The sequence below is a fragment of the Panthera pardus genome, unplaced genomic scaffold, assembly GCF_024362965.1.
Source record: "Panthera pardus isolate Hobbes unplaced genomic scaffold, ASM2436296v1 HiC_scaffold_21, whole genome shotgun sequence".
In the NCBI taxonomy this organism is placed as follows: domain Eukaryota; kingdom Metazoa; phylum Chordata; class Mammalia; order Carnivora; family Felidae; genus Panthera; species Panthera pardus.
This window is the reverse complement of record NW_026526777.1, coordinates 61,158,965-61,174,145: the sequence shown is the minus strand read 5'-3', so window position 1 is coordinate 61,174,145 and position 15,181 is coordinate 61,158,965. Positions and strand designations below refer to the sequence as shown.

The following is a 15,181-nucleotide window of genomic DNA, read 5'->3' as shown; positions in this document are numbered from 1 at the left end:
AAGACATGAATATTCAACATATTCTTTTGAAAAAGAGTGAATGTCTACATGATCTAACTTAATTTTATGTTGCTATTTTTCAAAGTGATGGTAAATGCAGCCCAACCTTAAATGTCCATATTATAAAACAATAGAGAAATATTAATAGGGCTTAAATATATGGAATAAAGTACTAATTCATTAATAGGACTATAGAGTACTCTGTTTATTAAAAAAAACAACAAAAACTAAAAATGTTGCATTTATATCATGTCTAATTACTGGGTCCTGCTACACATGATTATGACACAAGATCACCCCGATGGAATACTAAGTAAAGGATGCTACTGCCCCAGTTCTCCTAATTTGGTGGAGAGGAGGGTCATCTTTGGGTTAATGGAACTCAGGAGATCAGGCCCTCTCTACTATGACAGCCACCTTTACCTCCAGGGCACTCTCCCATCACCTCATCTCCCAACAACTCTCCAGAAGCACCCCAAGGCAGAATAACATCGTGAAACCCAGGAAGAGGTGGTAGTGACCTCATGACTGCGGGTCCACTCTGCTTGCAGCAAAACAGCTATGGCCTCCACTCCCACACCTAGAATTCTGTCCTCATGGAGACTACTACTTTCTGAAAATCATTATTTCATTATAAAAAGCCAGAAAGCTTGAGTCTGCTTAAGTATCCAAAGGACAGGGCAGGCCTACTTCCTAACTGCGCAGGATACCTCCATTCTCCTCCGAGCCTTAGTCTTTACTTTGCCAAGTATAACCATCAGTGAATTCCGTACAATGCAGTAGGGGATGCAGCTCATGGTTGGAGAGGACTGTGTGCCCTTTCTGTAAATGCAGAAGTGGCATGACCTATGTAAGGCACAGCTATTCAAACAGGACTTTATATAGCTCAGCATCAAGTTTTAAATCATTCAAGAAAGGAATCTGTAAGGACACATACCAGCCTTTCTCCAGAGAGAGATCAATGAACTGTGGAGACATGTTGGCCAGGAATAGTTTCTTTCATCTAGATTTAGAGTGTGACACACGGGTACCAGTCTAACTGTTATTCCTAAAGGAAAGAGCAGTCTTTATAATCAATTGGAGGTGGAACATGGCCAGGGCTGCATGGGAGAGGATGGAGACAAAGCTGGTGGATTATTTAGAGCATGTTTAACATTATTCAACACGATACAATGACAGATGAACTTGATTAAATAAAGTTTTCAAGCTTAGAAAGACATCCAAGGCATCAAGGATCCTAAACGTTTTATTATAGATCTGACTCAGGAGACAAAAGCAAACTAAATCCAAATGGGATGAAATAAAATTAAAATGCTCATAGGTTTCATGTAAGACAACATTCAGAAAGAGTGAGCACACAAAACTTTGTGTATCTATATACTGATAATATTATAGTTATAATTAGAAAACCTAAATTGCAAAAAAGAATACCATTTCTGGAGTTGTATTTAGATATAGTGCAGTTTCCTTTTTTTTTTTTTTTTTTTTGGTCCAGTAATATTATTAGTCTTAAAAATTGCAAAACCATAGGGGCACCTGGGTGGCTTAGTGAGTTAAGTGCTTGACTCTGGGTTTCGGTTCAGGTCATGATCTGGCAGTTTGTGGGTTCAGGACCCGTGTCTGACTCCATGCTGCCGATGAAAAGCCTACTTAGGATTCTCTCCCTCTCTGTCTGCCCCTCTGCTCACTCTTTCTCAAAAACAAATAAACTTTAAATAATTGCAAAATCATAGCTCCTAAAACTCCAAGAGCATTAGAATTGGATATGAAATCATAATGTACATAAAATATGTATATACAATAATCTAAATGATGATTATGATGATTTATGATTTAAAGGTCCTTTTAAGGAGGAATAAATTGTAAACAACAGCTTTCTTTTCTTTTTTTTTTACAATTTTTTTAATGTTTATATATTTTTGAGAGACAGAGTGTAAGCTGGGGAGGGGCAGAGAGAGAGGGAGACACAGAATCCGAAGCAGGCTCCAGGCTGTGCGCCGTCAGCACGGAGCCCGACGTGGGGCTCGTGAGATCATGACCTGAGCTGAAGTCGGATGCTTAAGTGACTGAGCCACCCAGCACCCCCACCAACAGCTTTCTATATAAACCAAAGAACCCAAGCTTATTATACCAACTTGCCATGATGATTGTTCAATCAATAGATACTTGAATTGACTGGAAATGCCAATATCCAAGACCACATTATAATTCTACAGCTAGTTCTTTGGCATCAACATGGTTAGTCTTCACTGAGTGCCCACCGATCAGGAAGTACCCTATTATTTCTTCATCAAAAAAGTGCCTTCTTTCCCTGGGCTCAGATTCCATTCATGAACTAGTAGTTGCTTATGGCTCAAACTGCAAAGCGCCAACTGTTTATGACAAGCAGAAACAAACACCCTGAGCAGAACCTTGGCCAGAAGGCCTGTGGAGCGGGGTCCTGAATGAGCGCCCCAAAAGGCAAGAGAAGGACTAGGGCCATTACAGTGAGAGGGTGAAGGTTTAATTAGAAATGAGGCTTTACCCCACAGTAAACACAGACACATTTCTTTCCCTTTTATTTTCATTTATTTTAACCATTATATCCCCTATTTTTTGTATTTATCACTTCTTTATCAGAAATACAGGCTGAGAAAACTTGACAATATGACTCCTATATAGATAAGATTTGAAAATGTTTATTTACAATAGATGAATAACTTCAAAATACATACACACATATACATACATAATATCTAATACATTGTGTGTATTTTTTAAAATTTTTTATTTTAAGTATGTTCCACGCCCAAAATGGGGCTTGAACTCATGACCCTGAGATCAAGAGTTGCATGCTCTAACTGACTGAGCCAGCCAGACACCCCATGTTGTGTGTATTTTTAACATGGCTTATGATTTCCTGAAATGGGTTTACACAGGAAAAGCACTGGCCCATTTCATCATTATAGAGTCAAGCTATTATAAACTAATCATCTGAATTAATGGGGATCTTTTTGATTTTGGAATGAGCTATGCAATTTCTTTTTTTTTTTTCACAGTTTTTACCAGCAGATTTATCTCTCAAATTTTGATTTATCTCTCAAATTTTGATTTAGTATTTTAACTACTAACAATATTCATGTTAGTAGTTAAAAGATTTATTTTCCATGAATACATACTGAACTCTAAGGGCATAGGGGATAGATAGCCCAAGAGTGTACCAAGAAGGAAGACAAAGAACTTTTTTGTTAGGACTTCAAAGCAATCAGCAACTTAAACAGATCACTGAAGCTGGTGAGCACATCCAATTGTGGTCTGTTTTTATGCTTAGAACTCTAATGTGAGAATTCTACTTACCTTAAAAAAAACTTTAAACTTTTACTTTTTTTTTAACTTTTTTTTTTTTACCTTAAAAAAAAAGCTTTACTGGGGTGCCTGATTGGCTCAGTTGGTTAAGCTTCTGACTTCGGCTCAGGTCACGATCTCGCAACTTGTGAGCTCCAGCCTCCTGTAGGGCTCCGTGCTGACAACACAGAACCTGGAGCCTTCTTCAGATTCGGTTCCCATCTCTCTCTGCCCCTCTACCACTCATGTGTGCTCACATGTACACACACACACACACACACCAAACACACACATACTTTCTCTCTCAAATATAAATAAAAATTTTTAAAAAAGCTTTACTGAGATATCATTAGCATGCTATAAAATGTGGCCACTTAAAGTGGACAATTCAATGTTTCTTTTAGTATATTCACAGGGTTGAGCAGCCATCTAATTTGAGAACATTCCATACTCCCAAAAGAAACTTCACTCGCCGTCCCTCCACACACAACTCTCCCCTCAACCCCCAACACAGCTAATCTACTTGCAGATCCTATATATTTGCCACTTCTGGACATTTCATATAAATCAAATCATACAATATATAATCTTTTGTGACTGTCTTCTTTCATTTAGCCTAATATTTTCAAGGCTCATCCACAGTACAGCATTTATCAGGGCTTCATTTCTTTTTATTGCCAAATAATATTCCATTGTAATATTCACATTTTATTTATCTACTCACCAGTTGATGGACATTTGAGTTGTTTCCATCTTTTGGATATTATGAATAATGCTGCCATGACCACATGTGCAAAAGTGTTTGTGTGGACGTATGCTTCTACTTCTCTTCGGTATAAACATAGGAGGGAGTTGCTGGGTCCCATGGTAACTCTGTGTTTAAACTTCTGAGGGGATGCTTGACTGTTTTCCAAAGTGGCTGCAGTATTCTACATTGCTGTCAGTAATGTGAGACTCTCACAGGTACTCCTCATCTCCCCCAACACTTGTTATTGTCCACCTTTTTCTCGCCATCCTAGTGGGCATGTCTCTTTGTGGTTTTAATTCACATTTCCGTGATGGCTAATGATACAGGGCACCTTTTCATATGTTTATTGGCCATTATACTTACTTTCTGAAGACCACTCTCCACCTGCTCCCTACAAAGACACTGAATAGTACCTAATTTTTTTGTATGTCCTTTATAAAAATACATATTCTTAAATTCCTTCAATACTGATCTCCATTCTTGGTTCCCTCCACACATACCTCTTACCCCTCCATTACACACACACACACACACACACACACACACACACACACACTCAGCACATGCTTTCACAACTGATTCCTTTTAAAATTGGATTTGGTGCTTTATCACGGTTGCTTCTAAATCTTAACCAGACTCCAGCAGCAAAACCAACTAAGTTAATTGCTATTTGTCAAACAAAATAACTACCAGCATGTCTTGGCCTAACCTTTGCTTCAAATCTTTTGTAGAGACCAATACCTAAAACACTGCGGAGACAATCTCTTCCATCTTTACCTCTCATGACTAGTCCCTGATTATCCATTATTTCCTTTAGAATTCCAAACTTTTAAGAAGCACTTTCCATTTCTCTAAAACTTCATTTGCACTACTGGGAACAGAGGTGGTGTCAGAGTGGAATCCTGAAGGAAAGCAGGTGGAATTCTTTGTTTGAAGAGGTCAGAGTCAGCATGGAGAATATCATAGTGGGAGTGAACTGCGGGAGCCTCTTGCTTCTTACATTTTTCACTACCTTAAAAATCCAGGCTCTAGTAGAAGCCCACACAAACCTAAGAATTTGTTAATTTGATATTGTACAAATCTAACATATCTAGACCTCCTCATCCACTAGATTATAATTGTGATATTGTTTGAGAATATCCTAACGAAAGTTAAAGTGACCCCTTAAAAATACCATCTTGCTTATGAAGGAACAGCTTGTGTAAGAATTGTTTTCAGCCCATATAAGCTACACGATGTTATTTTTTCATGGGTAATTTAAAATATCTACGCCATGAAGTAATTTTGATCCAAAATGGTTTCACTACAAACTTTGCTAGGACATCAAAAAATATTTTTAGCAAATGCTGAAGAAAAATTAATAATTGCTCAGTTAACTTCACAAGCCTTTACAAATTTACTGGAAGGTACAACAATGTTTATTTAAATCCTTTTTAAAGCAAAAATATCTTTGGACAAGCTACTTTCTTGGCTTGGTCCTGATACTCTGATGGGGAGCTGGAACCAGAAACTCTAAGGGTCAGTTTCTTCCGTTTTTTAACATGAGGCTTTTGAGAAAGGTTTTTCCAAGATTTAAAAAACATCTCTTGGAACATGGCAAGGACAAGAAATGTGAAGATCTTTTTCGTAATGTTTACCTTATGATTTTAAATCATTCTTGGAGAACAAAGTTTTAGAAAGTATATTTCTGATATCCAGGGGGGTCACATCTTTTTCCCCAACCTTGTCTTTGGAAATCATTTTAAGATAGAAAGAGAAAGTTTGCATTCTTGATCTCTAACATCCTGGCTAACACCAACTTGTCAGTATATGAGCTTAGACTTACAATTTTCTGACCCTCTATAGCTGGTACAGGCTGCAACCTGCAAATAGCAAGTTCGTATTACATGAATCACATCAGGTTATTCCTTTTTTTAAAAACCCTTTTTGATGACTTTCTATTGCGCGCACAGTAAGAGTCAATCTCTTACCCTGATCTCCAAGAGACTAAATGATCAGGCCCCTGCCTATCCATCAAATTCATCTAATGACCTTCATCTTTCTTGGAGTGCACCCAATCTTTTTTGCCATGTTGTCTGGAACTTCCTACATCTCTGCCTGGCAGGGTCACACACAATGTGTTGCCCCTTACCACCCTGCCCTTTCACATAGCTGCTACCTCAAATTCTTTAGGTATCAATATAAATGTTGCCTCTTCGAAACGGCTTCCTCTTACCACATTTTAAGGCACATCTTCAAAAATGGTTCATTATTTTCCTCATGTTACTTATTTCAACCTGTAATTTAAAACTGTGTTTACTTTTTTATTGTCTGCTTCTCTACTAAAGTGTAAGATCCATACAGCCAGAAAAATTGCACAGCACACAGGACATAAATAATTTTGAATAACTAATAAATAAATGAATCATCTATTATGTCTTAATGCATACTAATTACTCCTTTGGCGAATATAGATTACCTTCCCTATACATTCTCAGGCTCCATTAGCCACAATTCTGACTCTCGTCAATTGTTGTACTAAAGCTTCTGCTATAGAAAGTCAGAAGTAGGAAGAGAATTTCCTTATGTGTTGTTTCTCTAGACATTGATGCCTGAGTTAAAGGAGAAAATGGTTGGCCAAATTTATTTAATGCTGCACTGCAACAATGCAGTAAAAGAGGCAATTTCACTTAGGTATCCAACAAATACATTATTACATAACAATAAACCTTCTTTCCTTAACTCTATTCTTCAAGTATATTTTTCAAATACTTTGAAAATGGTCACTTTCTTCTACCCTAATAACCTCATACTTAAATCTGAACATATAGCTCACTTAAATATAAATTATGGAAACAGGAATGTTAACATGGCATGAAGTGCTCTCCAATTTAATGCATAACCTTCTAAAGCCAAGCACTCAAATCCTTTTCCTCTAATTACAAATTTCAGCTGGGCAGAAACCAGACTTGATTGCCACATGCTTGTGCAATTAGAGGAGTGGTTATCCTTTCTCCTGGTTCATCAAAGACTACCTGTCTCAAAATAAAATAAACCGGTAAATTAAGTTAGACAACGTTTTAAACACAACCCTTACTAACGCCACAACTGATTTATTAAATTAAAATGCCTTAAGCCAACTAAAAATAAAATTATGATAGGCCACACTTCACACTATGGTGTTTGAGGCCCAGTTGCCTCGAATGGCCTTACTTCCATGGACTCCCTGTGAACATCCATTCCTACCTCCAAACTGCCTGTTAAAAGTCCTCTGGACAGAATTAACCCTTCACCCCTGCCCCCAGTTTCTCCACCACATATACCACCACACCCATGCTAGGCTTTAGGTCAACGAAGACAGGACCTTCACCACATGGACATGAACGTCTCCTGTGCATAGGAAAAACTCCATATGGAAGGACAGGATAATCACAAATAGCTTCACATAGTTATACAGCTGAAGCCTGCCTGAACACTGAATTCCGCTTACAACAGAGCAAAGTGAGAAGTGAAGTTGCTTTGGGCCCCATTGTCTTCTCCCAGGACCACAGTCCCATCAGGGTCAAAAAGCACATGTATTCCCAATCAATCTGTACGTCTTTCCTCTAATTAATATAGCTCTTGTTGTCCAAGCTCCTCAGGGCCTCATTGGTGGCAAGGTAACACTGATGCTACCGTCTTCCTGAAAAGAGAGAAGGACTGTCCATTTCCTGACATATTAGCAATATGCTCTGTGAGGCCTTTAGGGAGATGTTTGGCAAAATAAATATTGGTTTATTCCCCCATCTTCTGGAGATATCCAAGCTCAATTTTTTCAATTATTTTTCACATATTTTGTGCTGCTCCGTGATAACAAGTCTAGATTTCTTACTGACAATTGTATACGCCTACTTCCAAGTATATACATAAAAAAACACTTTTTCTAAATCATGACAAAACTAATGGGTCAGTTGTCTAAAAGCATCAAAACAGGAATTCCTTTGTGTATCATGATGAAAATAGGAGGGATAGACTGTGTGAACATTCTCAAACAAAAGTTCACCCTTCGACTCAGAATCAAGATGTTTTACCTAACCAAAAACTGAGTCACAAAAATGCCTTGCATTTATGAATATGTTCTTGAGATGCTTAACATGCCTTATCAATATGTTACAAGTACCTTATAGATAGTCATGATCAGGATATCATTTATATTAAATGATGGAGAAACATCCATTGAGCATTTGGCATATAGACACTGTGCTATATACTCTAAATATATTATCTCATTTAGTCTACACAATAACACTGCAAAACAATAAGGTATTGTTAATTCCATTTTGCAGTTTTGGAAACTATGACTTTCTATGACTAGGCTGTTAAGTGAAAGAGCTAACTCAAAAATCCTCATGTGTTCCAAACCACATCAATTAGAAAGAGAGCAGACCTTTTTGAGACCTTTCACAGATGTGTAGAAATTCACCATTTCTAGAAATATATTTACTTACTCATATGAGTCATCAGGAAAGAGCCAGAAAATACAAAGTTACTACCACTCTATACTCAGAACCAAATAGAAACAATGGGATAAGAAATATTTTTACAGGCCTAACAACCTTAAAGATATTATTCAATCTATGAATTCCAAATTAGATGAAGGAAAACTGGATCAGAAAGCAAACATTCAATCACATTATGAAACCATTGTTCAGATTTTTTCTACCATGCTAAGACATTCTGCTAATTATACAGATTATTTTTAAAGGCTTAATAAATTTGGGGTAGTATATTTAATTTTTTGGAAACTGTTCTTCTCTAACTCCAGTGACTGCTGTGAAGTAAACTGTCAATCATGGTACCCCCCCCCCCCTCTCTGCCTGTACAACTGGGTCTGTGAACTATTTTACTAACTATGGTACCCCACGCCTGATCCAGAGCTGGGCACAGCTCATCTGGAGTTCTTCCTTGGAATTATTCTAGATGCTGGAGAGTGCTCTCACCTACTGGGTTGTGAGAATGTGAGTCATGCCTATGACCTATGGTCATGGGACCACCCTTAAATAAACAGCCTTGCTTGGAAACTAGACTAAACCACAGAGAGTGGTGGCAGGGGAATGAGAAGGGGAGAGCATGAGAGTAAGAGACAAACAGAGGATAAGGAAGGAGGAGGAGGAAGAAGAGGAAAGAGGATATTTAAGAAGACAGATAGTGAGTGACAAGCACAGACATACCTGGCTAACCCCCACAGACTGCAGTTAAAATTTCTGTATTCAGAAATCTACACACAAGTTCCATCCCTGCCCTTCTGTGGTTTGACTGTCTAAACAAAGTCTTTCCTTTTGTTTAAGGTTTTTTGAAATTTTTTTCTACTTATAATGATAAACTTACGCTATGGAAGAAAGCATGTTCATTACTTCATAAGCAAATTCCTATTCCTGTGTCTGTGTCAAATACAATGATGTAACAAGTCAAATTGGCAAATATTTATGGAGACCATAAGAGGGAAAAGGCATTGTGGCTTAGTGACAGTGAGAGCTACAGCAAAAATGGAGACACAAAACATCTCTTTGGTGAATAAAGACTAAAATACAAATACCACAATAGTTACGGTATAAAATAAAAACAGACACAGCATTAGGCATTATCAATGTATGAAACTGACTGAATAAAATATGCAGGTAATAAATACAGGGTACCAAGGAGGGAACAATCAGGTTAGAGAACAACATTCCATTTTAAGCCTCTGTCGTGCTAGGTGAAGTTCTACTCTGAATGACACAGACTGAACCAGCAGTGTAGCACCCTTAACTGACCACATCCCGTTTCCTATCAATGTCTGAGGGTATGAAGCATTCCTAAAATATCCTTCTATTTATCTACAGAAAATATGATACAAGGCTTACACCAGGACAAGGCTGGCTTCATGGGTGTTGTTTGTGCACTTTTGGAAGTGCTCTGTGCTTGGTTCAATGCTTTGCTGTCTTGAAATTTTTAAATAATTTTTATAACAAGGGGCCCCCCACATTTTCATTCTGTACTGTTTCCTGGAAATTGTGTCACTGGTCCTATACTAATGAAAGAGACACATTTTCTACAAATGAGTCAGACCAATGGTCTTCCTTATCAAAACAACAGCATTTGCTGGGTAGGATAATATATTTCGGAAGTTAAAGGGCAAAGAAGCACTCACTCACTTGCCACATATTCCTTAACCTTCTATTAAAAGCAAATTATTTTGAAAAAATGAGAAGTCTGCAGTGAAGAGCAGTTATAATCTGCCAATTCACAACACTGTCATCAAGTGGTGAGCGAAGTCACCAAATGTTGCATCAGAAAGCAAAATCATCAAGGGTTGGGTAAAAAAGCCATGGTACAGGGGCACCTGGGTGGCTCAGTCAGCTGAGCGTCTGACTCTTGCTTTCAGCTCAGGTCAAGGATCTCACAGTTCATGAGATTGAGCCCTATGTCCAGCTCTGTGCTGATAGTATGGAGCTTGCTCTCTCTCCCTCTCTCTCTGCCCCTCCCCTACTCATTGGAGCACATTCTCTCCCTTTTTCTCTGTCTCTCTGTAAATAAATGAAGAGTAAAAAAAAAAAAAAAAAAAAAAAAAAAGGCCACAGTAGAGTCCTAGGGCATGACAAGCACAGGATGAAGGACAAAAGAAGCATCTGGTTCGTTTATGAGATACCTAGCGAAGAAAAGCTAGTTTGGGTCATGTTAAATGCACACAATGTCACAGAACAGTGGATTGGTAGCAACAGTGACCCCTAGAGACACAGCTCTACCTCACAGAGCACAGGCTAGATGAGACCGAGTATCACTGGGAAGTTGTGCAACTGAATTAGTCAGTCTCAACAGTTCCTCTGAGACGGCATCTCACCAGCTCCTGTAGAGGCATGCAGAGTAAAGGCAAGCTACAATGAGAGTGGGTACCTACCTTCTTGTCTCAGGATCCCTAAAAGTAGCACCATAGGACCCTGCCAGCCTTCTGAGATTTACTTATTTCTTTGATATGCTATCAGAACACCTACTCCAAAACTATAGCTCCATCCATCCCGTCTCATTGACACCTACCTCTCATCATTTCCACCCTCGTTAAGGAGTCCAGCCCCAGCCATCAAACAAATGGCTATACACGGTGAAACACTCATCTGTTTGATTTGTACACTCATGTGACTGAGGTGTCGGCCCTTTTCCAGGGGAACGAGTTGACATTAGAGATGAAAAGAGGCCTGTGGCGAACCAGTGAGGGACCTGGAGGGGAGTTGTAGGTAATGTGCCGAGGTCAAAAGAAGACTCCTTTTTACAATTTTCCAAACTGACAGGGTTTGCTTGGTAATTTTTTTTCTGAAAAGATAATATATAACTAAGTCTGAAGGGAATGAATGATGGTTTAAATGGGCTTGTAGTTTAGGAATTACCTCTCCTATCTATCTCACCTGTATGGACTTTTGACTAAATTGCATCTTTTATGTTAACCCATAATGATGGACTTTGAAGTAGACTTTAGAGTGGATGTTTAAAGTGTTTTACTTCTGTTCAAACCACTCTCTTTTTCCATCTACTATTCACTGAGGTATACTTTCTTCTATGATAAGGCTATGGAATCTAAGTGATGCATATGAGTTGGCATTCATAGCATAGTCTATGTGCTCAGTAAATGCCAGCAATTAATTTCAACTGACTTAAGGATATATCAGAATCTACTTATATATGAAAACTAGGTAGATAATCATGGTTTTGTATGTAAAGAGGACAAGAAGCAGAAATTGTGGCATTTTGTGGTATGATGAACAAAGTCCCTTAAGATATAAGTTTCCTGAAGATCTAAAGCAAAGTCATTGTTAGTGCAAGGATATTGGAAAATATACTAATTGGTTCAGTATTAGGATTTGGTTTACAGGGCTGATTATGTTTCTTTTCCATTCTCCCACTAGACCCAGCTATTTAGGGCTGCTGTCCTGGGAGGGCTAGCTTTCCTCCTGAATTAATATTCAATATGCCTCTATGGAATATCATAATTAGTGACAGAGACTTTATTTTAGGTACTTAAGAAATTTCCCTTCATTCCTGAAAAAAAATTACTTTAGGAAATGTAGTATAATTCTACAAGAGTCTTGAAAGATATTTTAAAAATATTGACCATCTGTTTCTTGGTGACACTGGGCAGAAATTTTAATACAAATGGTGAAATTTCAACAATATATCATGAATTGAGCAAAAACAAAAGAAAAATGAGTCATCTTACCTTTGTAGTCTTTGCTATTGGCCTTTTGAGGTGAGTAGGTTTATCATCTCAGCAAGGTTGTTCCACTCCACTTACATGATCTGCTTTTGTGTGGTTTCCTCATCAGAGAAGTTGTTTTACCAGACAGTGGTCCTGGCAAACCATCTCCTCAGCTATTCTCTGTAGCATCATAGCCTCTATGCCAACCCTTCTTACTCAAACTGAAAATTTTGCCAAATCTCAGCACCCTGTTAGACTTGATATTCCAGGTTGAAGGCCATCTAATTTTTCATTCAGGCTATAAAACTTGGCAACCCCAGTGGTGTCACACCTAATAAAATACCAGTTTTAAAATGCCATTGTGCAAATGAAAAAAAAACCTACCTTTCTTGTAGAATGAGTTTGTTCTCTTTCTTCCAAAAGTCTTTAAAGTCAGAGCTGAATTCATGCCAGATACTGAAGAAAACATTTGGGGACACTTCCTTCTCTCCAATTTTTGGTTTCATGAAGAAATAGGCTGTAGTCTCCAAAAAGCTGTCAGAGCACACACACACACAAGCATAAAAGCTATGATTACTTTCCAATATGGGATATTCTCTCTCCATCCAAATGTTGATTTCATTCATGTGCAGTTATTATTACCATGAGAACTCAAAATTCTGAAGCATCAACAGTAGTCTCCTATGGTTTCATGTTAGAGTTTTGGATACAGATGGTAGCAGCTGATAAGAATCCTGCATATACTGATAACTATGCCTGGTCCAATTCCATTTCCAAAGTTAATCACCAAGTGCCTGACATATTTCAGAAATAAACCCTGTACTCGAGCTGGGACCTACTGAAAGTAGTGGGTCTATAATTTTTTCCAACACTAAAAAAATGAAATATCAGCCATTTGTCCCCAAACTAATATGTATTCTATATGTATTTAATATCACTACATACATTTTGGCTTCCTACACTGTCAGGGAAAGAAGAAAGTGAGTTCCAGAAAATGGTGACAGGTGTCCCATCAGATCATGGCAATCTGAGTGGATACCAATATGGCAGCCCGTACTGTGACAGTAGACTGACAGTGCCACTCTTCAGAAGGTGGTGCTTAAAACTACAACTACATGAAGCTCAGAAGAGTTTCAAAAGGCCTGATTGACAGAGAACATACAACTAATAAATGGTAGATTTAGAACTCCCCAAAGTCTTCTGTTCCCATAAAAAATGCCCTGAAAAGGACCTAGGCCAATAAAACTGATAATGTCATAGAGAAGAGACGTGGGCAGCTGGTCAGAGTATGGCCAGAGTTGCTGCAAAAAGAAGTGATGTTCCAATAACCTTTGCCCCTCTTCCCTTTCTTCCCCCACTTTGGTAGTGGGCAAGCATTAATGCTGATACACAAAGACCAAGTCTGATTTACTATGAAGTAAAAATTTCTAAGGCAACTTGATTTTACCATATCGTATTGTTTAAGAATATGTGTACACCCATACATACATTAACACACATCTGGGTATGTATTCAGTTTGTCATATAGCTGACTTCAAATCCCTATCCTGAAAAAAAATACGAAAAATATCTCATTGAGATGAGCATTAATAAAATGAGATGCGCAAGGTGAATCTGCTCAGAAGATAAAGGGGACTGAGCATCACACACAAAATCAAGAATTCCCAGCCACCTTAAGAGTTACCAGAGGGCTAGTCTGTATTGTTTTTAAACTCGCCTTAAAGTGGTCTCTGAGCAGCAAGATTCCCAGGGACACCAGCGTTTAGATTCTGGGATGACAGAATTTAGATACAGATTTAGATTCAGATTTAGATTTACATTTACATTTAGAGATGAGAGCAATTTTTTGCTCAAATGTGTAACTCCTGGGAATCATATATTTCTTCCTAGTTAGCCTAGTAGGAAAAATGACGCAGGAAAGAAAGTCAATTCTGAGAAAGAGTCAGGCTGTGAAGGGGATATTGTATCTGAGAATCTGGCTGCTGTGAGCTATGGTAATGACATCAGGATACCTCCACAGGAGGTACTGATGGCATGAAGACTGCCAGGAGAGTGACAGCAGGGAGCAAGAGCAGTCTAAGACATATCTGGGTCATATTTTATTAAAACTGATAACATATATACATACTTCCCTCCTGGGAAAACTGGTAATTCTCCTTATATGCCTAAAGACTATTTATGACCTATATGGCAGAAATCAGGTCTCAAATCCTTGACTATCCACTTATTCTTTTCCATCATTTCTCAGCATTTAGGCTTTGTAAAATTTATTACAGACCAAGCCAGTCTACTTGGGCAGACATATCTAAGTTTTAATAGTTGGTTCATCTGTTCAGCCACTTACAACATTTTGAAAGTTCTATCATGAGGCAGCATGGTATGAAGGAAAGAATATAGGATTAAGAATAGGAAGACATAGGATATTGAATCTCGACTATCTATACGAGCAAACCATTTCACGTCATCTGACTCAGCTTTTTCACCTATAAAATAGTGAATGTCATAAGCAATTTAATTCGAAAGAACATTAATTTCCAAAGTGTTTGTTAAATGTTTTAACACAGAAAAAACTTATTTTGTATTGCATATTATTTTAGATTACATATATTCTATATTAAATATTAAGAAATATAAATATATATTTACCAAATATTTTCTCTAAACTGTATTAATTGAATTCAGGTTGATTTATTAATAAAATCTTATGTGATCATGTTCCCTGCTATTTTTGAATTATTGGCATGCAGAGAGGTTTGCGATACTAGTAATAATTATTCTAATCATTGAATAATTTTCCCTTGGCTTTGTCTTAAATTGCCTACATAGCTTTAAGAAGATAACAATTTTTGAATTTCAGTTTTGAGGTTTTAGTTTCTTCATCTGTAAAGTGGAGGGTATGTCTGCTTTTCTATATATTTTATGAA

The 15,181-nt window shown here is 37.8% G+C and overlaps 1 protein-coding gene across 1 annotated transcript in view; it reads right to left on the bottom strand.

Annotated features, from left to right (window-relative positions):
* Positions 1-15,181, bottom strand: part of FMN2 (formin 2) — a 376,950-nt gene that overhangs the window by 19,004 nt on the left and 342,765 nt on the right. The window contains exon 16 of the mRNA XM_019423300.2: positions 12,642-12,791. Coding sequence (XP_019278845.2) covers positions 12,642-12,791 — 150 coding nt within the window. The remainder of the gene's footprint in view (positions 1-12,641; positions 12,792-15,181) is intronic.